At 48.4% G+C, this 13,230-nt stretch overlaps 1 protein-coding gene across 1 annotated transcript; it reads left to right on the top strand.

Annotated features, from left to right (window-relative positions):
- LOC127213900 (sialic acid-binding Ig-like lectin 12) lies at window positions 1-13,230 on the top strand. Its single transcript, XM_051174356.1, has 7 exons — window positions 1-437; window positions 574-843; window positions 1,030-1,077; window positions 2,423-2,677; window positions 3,699-3,792; window positions 4,144-4,225; window positions 11,348-13,230. The coding sequence occupies exons 1-7, from the start codon at window positions 11-13 to the stop codon at window positions 11,531-11,533; spliced, it is 1,362 nt and encodes a 453-aa protein (XP_051030313.1). The 5' UTR covers window positions 1-10; the 3' UTR covers window positions 11,534-13,230.

The following is a 13,230-nucleotide window of genomic DNA, read 5'->3' as shown; positions in this document are numbered from 1 at the left end:
CCAGCTGGACATGCTGCTGCTGTTGCTGCTGCTCTGGGGCGTGAAGGGGGTAGAGGGTGGAGATGACGCCCTGAAGGGTTACACTCTGAGTGTGAAAACGAAGATAGTGGTGCAAGAAGGCCTGTGTGTCCTGATACCCTGTAAGTTCTCCTACCCCAAGGAGAAATGGACTGACTCAGACCCCATTCATGGATACTGGTTCTGGGATGGAGGAAAGAAAGAGCTTGATTCTCCAGTGGCCACAAATAACCCACAGCGGCTAGTACTGAAGGAGACCCAGGGCCGATTCTCCCTGCTGGGACACCCAGGGAGGAATGACTGCTCCCTGGACATCAAAGAGACCAGGAAGGAGGATGTCGGGTCTTACTTCTTTCGCCTGGAGAGAGGACAAGCGAAGTTTAATTATCTTCGGAACAAGATGACTCTGCATGTGACAGGTCAGGCATGACTTGCAGAGAAGCCATCATGGGTGCCACAGGGCAGGCTTGGGATAGCTGGGTCTGAGCATCAGGGCTCAGGGGAGGAGCTGGGTCAGAGCCGGGCTTGCCTCCAATTCTCCCCTCTCCTCTCCAGCCTTCACTGAAACCCCCCGCATCATTATCCCGAAGACCCTGGAGGCGGGCCGTCCCAGCAACCTGACCTGCTCTGCGCCTTGGGCCTGTGGGTCCCCCACCTTCTCCTGGACTGGTGCCTCTGTGTCAGTCTTGAGCACCAACACCACTGGTTCCTCAGTGCTGACTGTCATCCCCCAGCCCTGGGACCATGACACCAACCTCACTTGTCAGGTGACCCTGCCTGGATCTGGCGTGACCACAAGAATGACCATCCGTCTCAACGTGTTATGTGAGGCTGGGCTGGGTTGTTGCCCTTTTTTAAAAGTGGTCCCCAGGGTGGGCTCAGGGTCCTGACACTGGGTCCTAAAATCCTGATAAGGGGGCTTGTCAGGATGATAGCCCCCTGCCATACCCACCTAGACAGCTGCTGGGGTCCGAGGGAGGCTGATGTGTCCACTGTGTCATTCTCTCTTAGATGCTCCAAGGAATCTGACTGTCACTGTCTATCAAGGAGCTAACACAGGTAGGAGATGCTGTACCTCTTCGGCTCAGGGTAGGAATCATTCTTCCTCACACGGCACTCACCTGGAGACGAGGCTCCTTGTCAGGGAACCACTGGACCATCCCCTCTGAACCACCAGCCTATCCACCCCTACTCCTCCAGACCTGCACATGTCCCTAGATCACCATAGGCACAGGGTGACATGCACACAGAAGAACCACACTGTCCAGGACCTTGTCCCCACTTATGGATCTGCCTACATATCCCCAAAGCTGTGCTCTGGGTTTTGGTGCAGAGACGTGGTCAGGCACTCGGAACACACACAGAGCTCTGTTCTCAGAAGCTCAGTCTCCACACTGCAAGTGACCAGTGTCCTGCCCACATAGGCTGGCTGAGCCTGGGCTTGCCCCCCTGAGGTCCTGAGAGGAACCAGGTTTCAGTAGCAGAGATTATCTTTGGTTTTCATGACCCCAGTAGCCAGCACAGACAAACCCAATTCTTGGGTTTCTTTTTGTTATTGTTGTTTTCTTAGACAGGGTTTCTCTGTGGCTTTGGAGCCTGTCCTGGAACTAGCTCTTGTAGACCAGGCTGGTCTGGAACTCACAGACATCCGCCTGCCTCTGCCTCCTGAGTGCTGGGATTGAAGGCGTGCTCTGCCACCACCAGCTGGTAATTCGTGGGTTTCTAATGCCAATGGGCAGCAAAGGCAGGGAGTTCATTCTGCCACCGGCAACGAACAGTGAATAGGTATTGTATCTGTGACCACAAGTGTGTGTCTCTGAGTAATAAACTAAATGCAGGACATGTGGCTCAATTAATGGAATTAAAAAAACAAAACAAAATAAAACAACAACAACAAAACCCAAACTTGTCAAGCATGCCTAAAGCCCTGGCTGGGTGCCATCCCCAGGACCACATAAGCTGGGTGTGATGGAACACACCTGCACTTGGGAGGTGGAGGCAGGAGGGTCAGCTGTTCAAAGTCATTCTTGCTACATTGCTACATCATGAGTTGGTGGCCAGTCTGACTTCAATTCTCTCTCTCTCCTCTCTCTCTCTCTCTCTCTCTCTCTCTCTCTCTCTCTCTCTCTCTCTCTCTCTCTCTCTCTCTCTCTCTCTCCTCCCCAGTTTGTCTGTCTTCATAATTAACTCTAAATATATATGTGGCTCACATGTTCTCTCTAATTTTAAGGCCTACAGTCAAGTAGCTCACACTGAAATAAGTTTAGCTTGTTGCTGTGCTGGCAGCTAAAAGGCTGGGTTTTCCTACCCTTTGCTCCCTATTGGTGTATCAGCACCCCATTCTCACTGGGTTCCAGTGTCCCTTCTCTTAATCTCATCACACTGGCTCTCTCTCTCTCTACAGAATGCATAACCCTGCAGAACGGCTCATTTCTTCAGGTCTCTGAGGGCCAGTCTCTAGGCCTCTTATGTAGCACTGAAAGCAATCCCCCTGCAACCCTGAACTGGACCTGGAATAACCGGAATCTGTCCTCAAAGCTGTCCAAACCTGGGATCCTCGAGCTATTTCTCGTGGATCTTAAGCATGAAGTAATATACACCTGCCAGGCTCAGAATGCCCTGGGCTCCCAACACATTTCCCTGAGACTGTATCCACTGCGTAAGTGACCTGTGGGCCAAAGGTAGGCGGGAGGGCAACCCCTGGCCCATCCTTGCAGTGTTCCCATTTGTCACAGGGCGCGAGGCTCCAGCTTGTACTGAGCTGTGAGGCCTGTAAATACCCAGAGTCTCACCATCTAATTCCTGCAAAAAGGAGGACATGTGGGTCAGAGAGGGGGTCATCCCAGGAAGCAGCAAATCCTGAGGAGAGGGACAGGGACTTAGACGGGTGAGCTCTGTACACAAGGTCCTTGCCTCTGCAGGCCAGAAGGAAGGGGAATTTTCCAAGAGCATAAAATTCAAGAGAAAGGTGGACCAAACAAAACAATATGAAAACAAATGGACAACAACTCCGTAGTCAAGCCTGTGTGGTGGTCCAGGCCCCAGTCCCTCACTGGGGGGATTCTAGGCAGGGTTCTATTGCTGAGCCACACCCCAACCCCTCACTGGGGAATCTAGGTAGGGCTCTACCATTGAGCCACACTGCCAGCCACTCACTGGGGTATTCTAGGCAGGTACTCAACAGCTGACCTGTATCCCCAGCCCTCTTTTTAAGTTCTATTTTGAGATAGGGTTTCACCAAGTTTCCCAGGCAGTCATTGAACTCAGTCTATAGCCCAAATACCCCTTGAACTTGAGATGCTCCTGCCTCAGCCTCGGAGACAGCTGAAATGACAGGCATTCTTCATTACATCTGGCTGTGATGATATTTTCCTTTGCCTGTTTGTGAATCTGGGGTTGGAAACCGGGCCCTAACATGTACCGAGATACATTTAATGATCCCATTAAAAATGCAAACTTTATCCTATGCTGAATAAGATACCAAACTAAATGAGGTCAAACTGCCGCCTAGCTTTTTAATGCCCCCTCTGACATCTTTGGTCCTTCCATCTATCCCTTCCACCCAAGTCCCTATTCTGGCTATCTGAGGGGGAAGGGCGTGAGACAGGCAGAAGGTCCAGCTTCCTGAAGGGGCTAGGGTAGGAGAGGAGGGGCGTTTTCTTAGTGTTCTCTCTCTGCAGGCAGCACAACTTCATCTGGAATGACTGTGGGGGCCTTTGTGGGCGCAGGCACCACAACTCTCCTCTTCCTCTTTTGCTGCATTGTCCTCCTGGCGTGAGTACCATTGTCGGTGGGGATGACAACCTGGGGTGATGAGGAACAAGCCTAATACCTGACCCTGAGCCCAGGCCTGGAGGAGGGACCTGGGTGGGTGGGGCACCTGAGGTTGGGGGAGATTTGTCTAGGCATATGGTCAGTGTGTGGGACTCTGGAGTGTTGCAACCCTCAGGCCCCATTGTCCCAGATGGTGGGAGCCACCTTTCAGCAGAGGAGCCTTTGGGACAAGACTACAGCCACCTTACCACCCTACAGAGGCTTAATTGCAAGTGTGTGTTTTGGGGGGGATGCCAGCCCTACCTCCTCCTGCTCACACTGAGAGGCTCCCCCCATTGTCTTTGTACCCAGGGTAAGATACTATAGGAGGAGACCAGCCAGGCCAGCTGTGGAAGCTCCAGATTCAAATGCCCTCAAGGGCTCAGTTTCTCAGGTGGGTGAGCAGTGTGCATGTGTTCAAACCCAGCATCCTCCTGCCTGGACACCACCCCTGAGATGGAGCTCAGGTTTTTTTTGCTGAGTGTTCTCCAAGTTGGGTGTCCTGCAAGCAGCCCTCTCTAATCCATTCCCCAACTTGATAATTGCAGGCAGTGTCCTCCAGGGCACTTGCTCTCTGGTTGGGCAGGGAAGAAGACTCTGCTTACCTTTCTCCTTTTCTTCTGTTCTGCCTCAAGTTATGGGTTCTCATCCAGTCTCCCCTGTCAAGGCACCAAGCTACAGGACTTCTGACTACTGCCATGACTCTGTGTGTGTGTGTGTGTGTGTGTGTGTGTGTGTGTGTGTGTGTGTGTGTGTGTAAGAGAGAGAGAGACTACTTGGGAGCGTGTGTCTGTCTGCCTGTCTGTCTCTCTGTCACTCCCTCTCTCTCTTTCTCCCTCCCTCTTCCTTTCTCTTTTCCCCTTTCCTTCCTCTATGCTCCCTCCCCCATGTCCCCCTACCCCTTAGACTTTCTCTGAGTCTCTCCTCCCTTCCCTCTTTTTCTTTCTTCCCCCTCCTTCCATCTGTCTCTCCATCTTTCTCTCTGGGTCCCTCTTCCTCTTCTTCCTTACATCCTTTCCTCCCTCTCCCACTTCTTCTTCTCTCTCTCTCTCTCTCTCTCTCTCTCTCTCTCTCTCTCTCTCTCCATCTTCCCTTTTAACTCTCCCTCTCTCTGTGTGCCTCTCTCTGTCTCTCGGTCTCAGTGGGTCCCTTTTCCTCTTCCTCCTCCCTCTTCCCTTACCCTTGGCCTCCTTTGCCTGCTACCATGAACAAGTTATGAGCTTTATCCACTTTCTCTGCATTTGAATATCTGCTTCCTGACCCTACTGGGTCAGGGTTTAAATGAGTTAGTTCTCCAGACCCAAGATAAATGACAAATAGGTGTGCATTAGGGAAGGACTTACACAGAGTAAATAGCCACCCCCAGTCTTCCTGATTCAAAAGATACAGTCTTTGCTCTTCTGATGCTCTCTACAACCCAAGAGAGCCAGAGCCAGCCCCTCCTCTACCACCTGAAATCATGCCCACACCTGAAACCATGCCCAAAGGGTGTAGCCACCACTACAAGTTCACTGGCAAGGTAAGATGCCACTACACTGAATATAGTAACATCTCCCAAAGTTCTTATGAAGGATGGGCTCACTCTGTAGCTGCTCAGCTTTGCTGTTGGAACACACACACACACACACACACACACACACACACACACACACACACAAAAACACCATAGGCCATATGTAATAGATGAGTATGGCTGTGTGCTAATAAAGCTTTATTTGTAAAACTGAACAGTGGGCTGGATTTGACTCAAGGGCTGCTTTAGAACATAAAAGCCCAAACTCCTCAACCTCACATGGGGAGATGGGAAGGATGCTAATTTTAAGATGGTGCTGAAGTGTCAGTCATTGAGGTCGTGTGTGTGTGCGTGTGTGTGTGTAGGAGTGTGCACGCATATGGATGCACATACAAGAGGAGGCTTGAGGTTGATGTTAACAGTCATTGTTACTGGCTCTTCCACCTTGTCATTGAGGCAATGCCACTAGTTTACTAGCCAGCTTGCTGTAGGAGCCTCTACCTCTGCCTCCTAAAGTTATAATTACAGGTGGGCCACCACACCCACTTGGTATTTGTGCCATTTCTGGGGATCCAAACTCTGGCTCTCATGTTTACTCAGCACTGCTTTACCTCTGAGGTATTGCTCTGGGTCCCATCCTTTCATCCGTTTGTGGAATATTGAGTACTTACGAAGAAGCCAGAAGACTGGGTATCAGCAACCCATCTTTGAAGATCCTTAGAGAACTTAGGGCTTGGTCATCTTTTATTCTAGACAAGTGGTTGTCAAACCACTCAAACAACAAAGAGCATTATATGAATATGATGTAAAAGAGACATTTATTGCTGGGAAGATAGGCTGTGTGGTTAGTTGTGTACCATCTGTCTGTCTGTCTATCTTCTATCCCTATCTATCTTCTATCTATCCATCTATCATCACCTATTTATCTATCATCTGTCTGTCTATTTATCTGTCCATCTATCATTTGTCTGTCTATCATCTGTGCTTTAGATTTTGGCAACCCCTTGTGACATAAAATTCACTGTTGTTGTCCTTTTCCACATGTACAGTTGTGTAACAGATGCCTAGGACTTTTTCATCTTGAAAAACTAAAACTACATACTGAGCAACATCTTCCATTGGCTCCCCATGCTTCCCTCCCCAAGCCCCTAGCATCTACCACCTCTCTCTCTCTCTCTCTCTCTCTCTCTCTCTCTCTCTGTGTGTGTGTGTGTGTGTGTGTGTGTATGTGTTGTCTGTGTGTGTGTTTGTGTCTGTGTGTGTCTATGTGTATGTGTGTGTCTGTGTGTGTGTATCTGTGTGTGTCTCTGTGTGTGTGTTTGTGTGTGTCTATGTGTGTCTATGTGTGTGTGTGTTTGTGTGTGTGTGTGTGTGTGGATGTGGGTGTGTGTATCTGTGTGTGTCTCTGTGTATGTGTGTGTCTGTGTGTGTGTATCTGTGTGTGTCTCTCTGTGTGTGTCTATGTGTGTCTATGTGTGTGTGTGTGTCTGTGTGTGTGTGTATGTGGGTGTGTGTATCTGTGTGTGTGTCTCTGTGTGTCTCTCTGTGTGTGTTTGTGTGTGTCTGTGTGTGTCTGCATGTGTGTATGTGAGAGTGTGTGTGTGTGCGTGTGTGTGCTTGTGTGTGGTGTGTGTGTGTGTCTTCTGCAGATGCCTCCGGTGTGGGGTCACGCTGTATTTCTCCTTTTGTCACTGGCTTTCTTCATTTAACACATGTACTCAAGATTCCTCACGTTGTAGCATATTACATGTTTCCTAACCTTTCTAGAAGGTTGGTAATATGTGTATGTACCACAGTTTCTTTAGCCAACTTCTGAGTGTCTTCTACCTGTTAATATTGTGAGGTGCACACTCACAGATGTGAGAGGCCAAGACTGTGTGTTCAATACAACACACTTTACATCTTCACCAGAAATACACAAGCAGTCCCATTTCTCCACATGTTCAGCAACACTGGAGATATTGTTTTCTTTTGTATTATTTTCATAGTGGATTTCCTGATGAGTGTGAGGTGTTATTTCTTTGTGGATTAAATGCGTGTTTTCTAATGATAACAGTGAATATTTCTCTTCTGTATATCTTTCTGGAGAAATCTCCATTCCAGGTCTTTGTCTGTTTTTCTGGATGAGTTGTTTGCTGTTGAGAAATTACAGGTATTCTTTCTCTGCTCTGGCTCTCAGTCTTTACCTGAGGCATGGCTTTTAAATATTTTCAGTAGGTTGAATGTGCTTTTGGTGAGTGGTGAGGGAGACTGGATTCTTCCATTTGATTACTCCAGGTAGAGGGAGGAGCAGGCACCAATTCTCAAGAGTCAGCCAGCAAGTGGATAAGCAGCCACAAGGGCTGTGTAAAGGGACAAGGGAAGCATGGGCCACCACAGGAAGTAAGTTTGCAGAACTTGAGTGTGTAAATCATTTCCGAACAAATGAACCACTAAGAGCGAGTACAAGAAGGAACAATCTAACTGTAACCTCCATGGAGAAGGAACAATCTAACTAATTTCTAGAAGCAACAATCTAACTTCTGTGGACACCTCTGGATGCAACAGGCAGGAAAAAAACTTTAGCAAGGGAAACACAGAGGCACAGGCGTCAGAAAGGAGGCTGGAGATGATGTGGAGGAAATCTGGACTGGCTGGCTGCTGGACAGCACATGAAGTCGAAATGAAGGGAGTAAGTGTGGGCTGAGGGTGGGGTTGTGTAACAGAAGATGGAGGATGCTGAGGGAAAGAGGCTAGAAGCTGACACAGATGTTTGCCTTGAGCAGACAGGAGAGAGGTGCCAGTCTTTGAGGGCAAAGAGACTACATGAAATAGTCTGGGGCAAAACAGAGGACTGAAAACACAAAACAAAAACAAACAAACAAACAAAACAACAACAACAACAACAACAAAACTAGTTACAAAGCTGGGTGATGGTGGCAACCGCCTTTAGTCCTAGCACTTGGGAGGCAGAGGCAGGAGGATCTCTATGAGTTCAAGGCCAGCCTGGTCTACAAATCAAGCTCTAGGACAGCTAAGACTATTACACAGAGAAACCCTGTCTTGAATAGCCAAAACTACCTTCCTTCCTTCCTTCCTCCCTTCCTCCCTCCTTCCCTCCATTCTTTCTCTCTTATTACTATTACTGTTTAATTACATGTGTGAATACACACACTTGAGTACAGTACCCACGGAGGACAGTAGAGGGAGTCAGATCCTCTGGAGCTGGAGTTACAGGTAACGTGGATACTGGGAACTGAACTCTGGTCCTCTAGCAGAGCTGTGTGTTCTCTTAACCTCTGAGTCATTTCTCCAACTCTGTGTATACTGTTTTACTGATTGACAAGGGTTGAGGGTTCAGGTACAAATCTCCAGGCTCACAATGTTTCCACTTAACAACATTTTAGATTTATGAGTCTCCTTTTTAAGAATTTTATTACATTTATTCATTTCTCTCTCTCTCTCTCTCTCTCTCTCTCTCTCTCTCTCTCTCTCTCTCTCTCTCTCTCTCTCTCTCTCTCTCTGTGTGTGTGTGTGTGTGTGTGTGTGAGAGAGTGCGTGTGTGAGTGAGTGTAGAGGTCACTGTGCTTATAGGTCAGGCTGAGCTTGTGTTCAGTGTCTGTGTGGTGCTTGGTGTGTGTGTGTGTGTGTGTGTGTGTGTGTGTGTCTGTGTGTGTGTGTGTGTGTGTGTGTATGTGTGTGTGTATAAGCCAGGGTGTGCATGCAGCAGTCAGAAGACAACTTTCAGGAGTTGGTTCTCTCCTTCCACCATATGGGTTCCAGGGATTGAACTCAGGTCATCCAGTAAGCAGCAAGCACCTTTACCTCCTGAGCCATCTTGCCAGCCCATCTTAGAAGTTTTTAGCTTTAACATCACATCAAGGCAAAGCCCTTTCTGTGGAAATCATTTTTCAAAGTTTGAGTTTTGATTATTTACTACTACCAGCAGCAATACTCTCCTGCGATTGTGGACAACAGCCATGGGCCACAGCCCCCCCCCCCCAAGTCCACGGCCCCAAGGCCATGACGTGTGTGGCTCATGGTTTTTCTTTCCTTTTTCCTTTTTCATTTTCAAGACAGGGTTTCCCTGAGTAACAGCCCTGGCTGTTCTGTAACTTGCTCTGTAGCTCTCACAGAGCTCCACCTGCCTCCGCCTCCTGAGTGCTGGGATTAAAGGTGTGCACCACCATTGTAGGGATTTTTTTTTAATGTGGCTACTCAATACATTGCTCAAGCTATTCAACACTTTATTATAAAATAGACTTTATGGTCAATGATTTTGCCCTACTCTAGGCAACTGTTGGTGTCCTGAGTACATTTAAAGGTGTGCAAGAGAGATGGAGAGATCGCTAACAATTTCAAAATGCTCTCTGCTCTTCCAGGAGACCCAAGCTCAGTTTCAGCACCCACATCAGGCAGCTCACATCTGCCTGTAACTCTGGCTCCATGGGATCCAACATCCTCTTTCAGCATCCATGGGTACCACACTAACCTGTTCTCTTGCTCTCTCTCTCTCTCTGACACACACACACACACACACACACACACACACACACACACACACACCATAATAAACAGGGTATATGGGCAGGGTTAAACTTGGGTACCCTTCGGGTTATTCATATTAAAAGCATTGTCTCTTCTTTCTTTCAGCCTAGTATGTTTGAGTGCATGTTCACATAGCTTGCATTTGATCTGGCTTTTAGCTCAGTGCCACCTGTGAAGCTCCTCCTAGTTACACGTTTACAGAGTCTAGGTGCTCTGTAAGGTAGGCACCATGCCTGAGTCAGGGATTCAGGGCACTACACATCTGTCACTGACCCTTCTTTGCCCCTACAAGTCACAAGTAGGCATCTGTTGACTCATTTGTTTGGTTGTGAGGTGTGTCTTGCTATAGACTCCTGTCAGAGCCAGTAATTGTGGTGGGGTCCAGACTGGCCTCGAGCTCACAGGAGTCCCTCTGCCACAGCCTCCCAAGTGCAGGGTTACAGAAACAATCTGCTGAGTGTTCACATAGACCCTGCCATACCCATCCTCGGTTAATGAAGGAAGTGCACGAGGCTGAGGCCTAGGAGTTGACTCGGTGCTTCTTAACGAGCTTGCAAGCGTGAGGAGCTGAGTTTGGGTCACTGGCACCCATGACGAACCAGGCACAGTGGCACAGACCTATAGTGCTGGAGTGGGGGTAGAGGCAACCGGGCCTGGCCAAAATGCTGAGCTCCAGGTTCAGTGAGGCATTCTGTCTTAAAGATAAGGCAGAGCACCATAAAGGATGACACTGGCACAGACTTCTCGCCTCTGTATTCACACATACACCCACACCTCACACAGATCAAGAAAAAGAAGCACAGGCCGTGGTCCTGTGCCAAGCACACCCATCCCACCTTGGAGTGTCCAGCCCCCATCCATGAACCTCGCATAAGCTTTCCTAGAACAATACTAGGGGTTGGGACCAGAACTACTGCACTATGGTTTTGACTGGGATTTTGGTTTGGCTTTCTCTTTATGGCCTGCCATGAAAGTTCAGGTGGGCCTTGAACTCGTGGCGAGTCTCCTGCCTCTGCCTCCTGAGTCTAGCTGTGCACCAGCTTTGACAGGGAGTCTGGACAAGCTGCTTGCCTATGTCCATCTCAGCTTCAGACCTATAAAAGGAGACAAAGATAGTACCTTGCTGGTGGAGCTAGGAAGACTGGGCGCTCGTTAAGTATTAAATGTTTGGAGAAAGTAGGAATGAAGGAGTTCAACAAGCGTCAACACGGGAGGCTGGATAGCTGGCTCAGTGGTTTAGAGTGTTGTTCTAGCAGAAGGTGTAAGTTCAGTTCCCAGCACCCACACCTCCTTTAACTCCAGCTCTAGGGACTCGCATGCCCTGTTCTGGACTCCATGGGCACTGCACCATGCCTGCATATACCCCTACGCAACCTACATGCAATTTAAAATGGTAAATGTATGTGGGATAGTGGATGAGGGGTCTCAAGGGTTCCTGATGTCCTACACTGACTCTCTCTTCCTCTCTTTACACAGAATGCCCTGGCTGAACCTCAGGCCGACAGCAGCTCTGAACCCCCACCTCCCACAGCCAAGGCGGCCCCCTCATCCACAGAGGAAGAGGTCCATTATGCATCCATCAGCTTCCATGAGATGAAGCCCAGGAGTCCACAGGGGTCACAGGACATCACTGAGTACTCGGAGATAAAGTCACACAAGTGACCCGCATGGTGCCATGGCTGGAGGGAGCAGAGCTGCCACAGGGTGAAAGAGACACTGGGTCCCAGCTGGCCAGTGTCCTGCCCAGGACTTCACAGCCATTCCTCTTATCACAAGGGAGTTCTGCTGATGCTCACGCCCCTGCACTCCCTGTCCACCCAATCCTCAGGCTCTGGCAACCACTATTGTGTCCAGGAAACCATAAGCTTGACTTTCTTTTAACTGTATGTGTGTGGATGTTTTGCGTGCTTGTATGTCTGTGCACCAGTTACATGCCTGGTTCCTGCAGAAGTCATCAGATCCCACGGATTGGAGTTACAGAGGTTTGTGAGCTGCCACATGGGTGCCTGGAATTGAACCCAGGCCCTCTAAAAGAGTAGCCAGTGCTCTAAACCAACGAGCCATCTCTCCAGTCCCGAGATTGGTTTTTAGGTTTAACTTTTATTTAAAAACTGGCATGTATTATTTACACTGTGATACATTTTGTGACAATATTTTCTTCCAACAGTATCATGTGCTTTGGCCTTGTTCATCCCTGTTCGTCTCCCGTCTGTCTTCTCTCAGTTGCTAATCCCCTTTTTCTACCCAAACAATCCCTTCTAGTTTCATGTTGTATGTGCCAGTTACTTTTCCAGCATTAAGGCTGGAGAGGCTTATTATGGCCCATGCTTTCTATCTTTCATGGTGAGGAAGGCAATGAGGTGCTTAAGACAGTGGTTCTATGTGGCAGGAACTCCACATTCCTTGGTGGGTCAGGAAACAGTGGGCTCAGGCCAGAATCAAAAGTAGATATCCCTCATCCAGGCCCAGACCCGGACACCTACTTCTACAAGTTGGAACACATGTCTGAAAGGCTCTGTGGCTTTAGGAAATATTGCCATCAGCTGGGTACCAAATGTCCAAAAATATAAGCCTATGTGGACCATATACATCCAAACCCAAACTGGATGGGTAGATGGTAGTTAGGTATATAGGTAGGTAGGTAGGTAGGTAGATAGATAGATAGGTAGATAGATAGACAGACAGAGAGAGAGACAGATATACAGACAGACAAATGATAGACAATTTGACAGAGACACTGCTCAACTCTGCGTAGCTATTTTGGATGTACTGATGAACACAGCTCAGAGAAAGTCAGAAGACAGAGCACTGTGGATGCTGAGGAGCTATCCAAAATGTCTTAACTTGGCTTCTGTTTCCTGACTTTTAAAACCAGTGAGTGTCTTTTGTGAGGGAATAGCACATTAGAATACAAAACATAAGAGGGAACGATGGTGAACTTAACAATTTTTTTTCCAATTTTTTTCACTTTGATGTGAACATAAAACCGTACTGAACCTGTATTTGTGCCATGCACATTACACTTATCACTGCTGATTAATCGATACTTGTTGATTTGTTTTTGAGACAGTATGATGGTTTGAATGAAATGGCTCCTATAGACTCAGGATGTGGCGTTATTGGAGGTGTAGCCTTGTTGGAGTAGGCATGGCCTTTTTGGAGGCTTTGAGGTTTCAGAAGCTCAGCCCAGGCCCAGTGTCACTCTGTCCTCCTGATGCCTGCCAATCCAGACGTAGAGCTCTTAGCTCCATCTCCAGCACCACGTCTGCCTACCTGCCACCATGTCTCCCTCCATGAAAATAATGGACTAAACCTCTGAACTGTAAGCAAGCTCCAATTAAATGTCGTCCTTTATAAGA

The sequence above is a fragment of the Phodopus roborovskii genome, unplaced genomic scaffold (genome assembly GCF_943737965.1).
Source record: "Phodopus roborovskii unplaced genomic scaffold, PHOROB, whole genome shotgun sequence".
Taxonomy (NCBI): Eukaryota; Metazoa; Chordata; class Mammalia; order Rodentia; family Cricetidae; genus Phodopus; species Phodopus roborovskii.
This window is presented reverse-complemented; position numbering and strand designations above follow the sequence as displayed.

What these genes read in the sequence shown, in the direction of transcription:
- LOC127213900 (XM_051174356.1), top strand. Translation starts at nt 11, where the DNA reads ATGCTGCTGCTGTTGCTGCTGCTCTGGGGCGTGAAGGGGGTAGAGGGT. An exon ending in GATGACTCTGCATGTGACAG is followed by an intron (nt 438 to 573) that starts GTCAGGCATGAC and finishes TCTCCTCTCCAG; the next exon opens with CCTTCACTGAAACCCCCCGC. An exon ending in TCAAGGGCTCAGTTTCTCAG is followed by an intron (nt 4,226 to 11,347) that starts GTGGGTGAGCAG and finishes CTCTTTACACAG; the next exon opens with AATGCCCTGGCTGAACCTCA.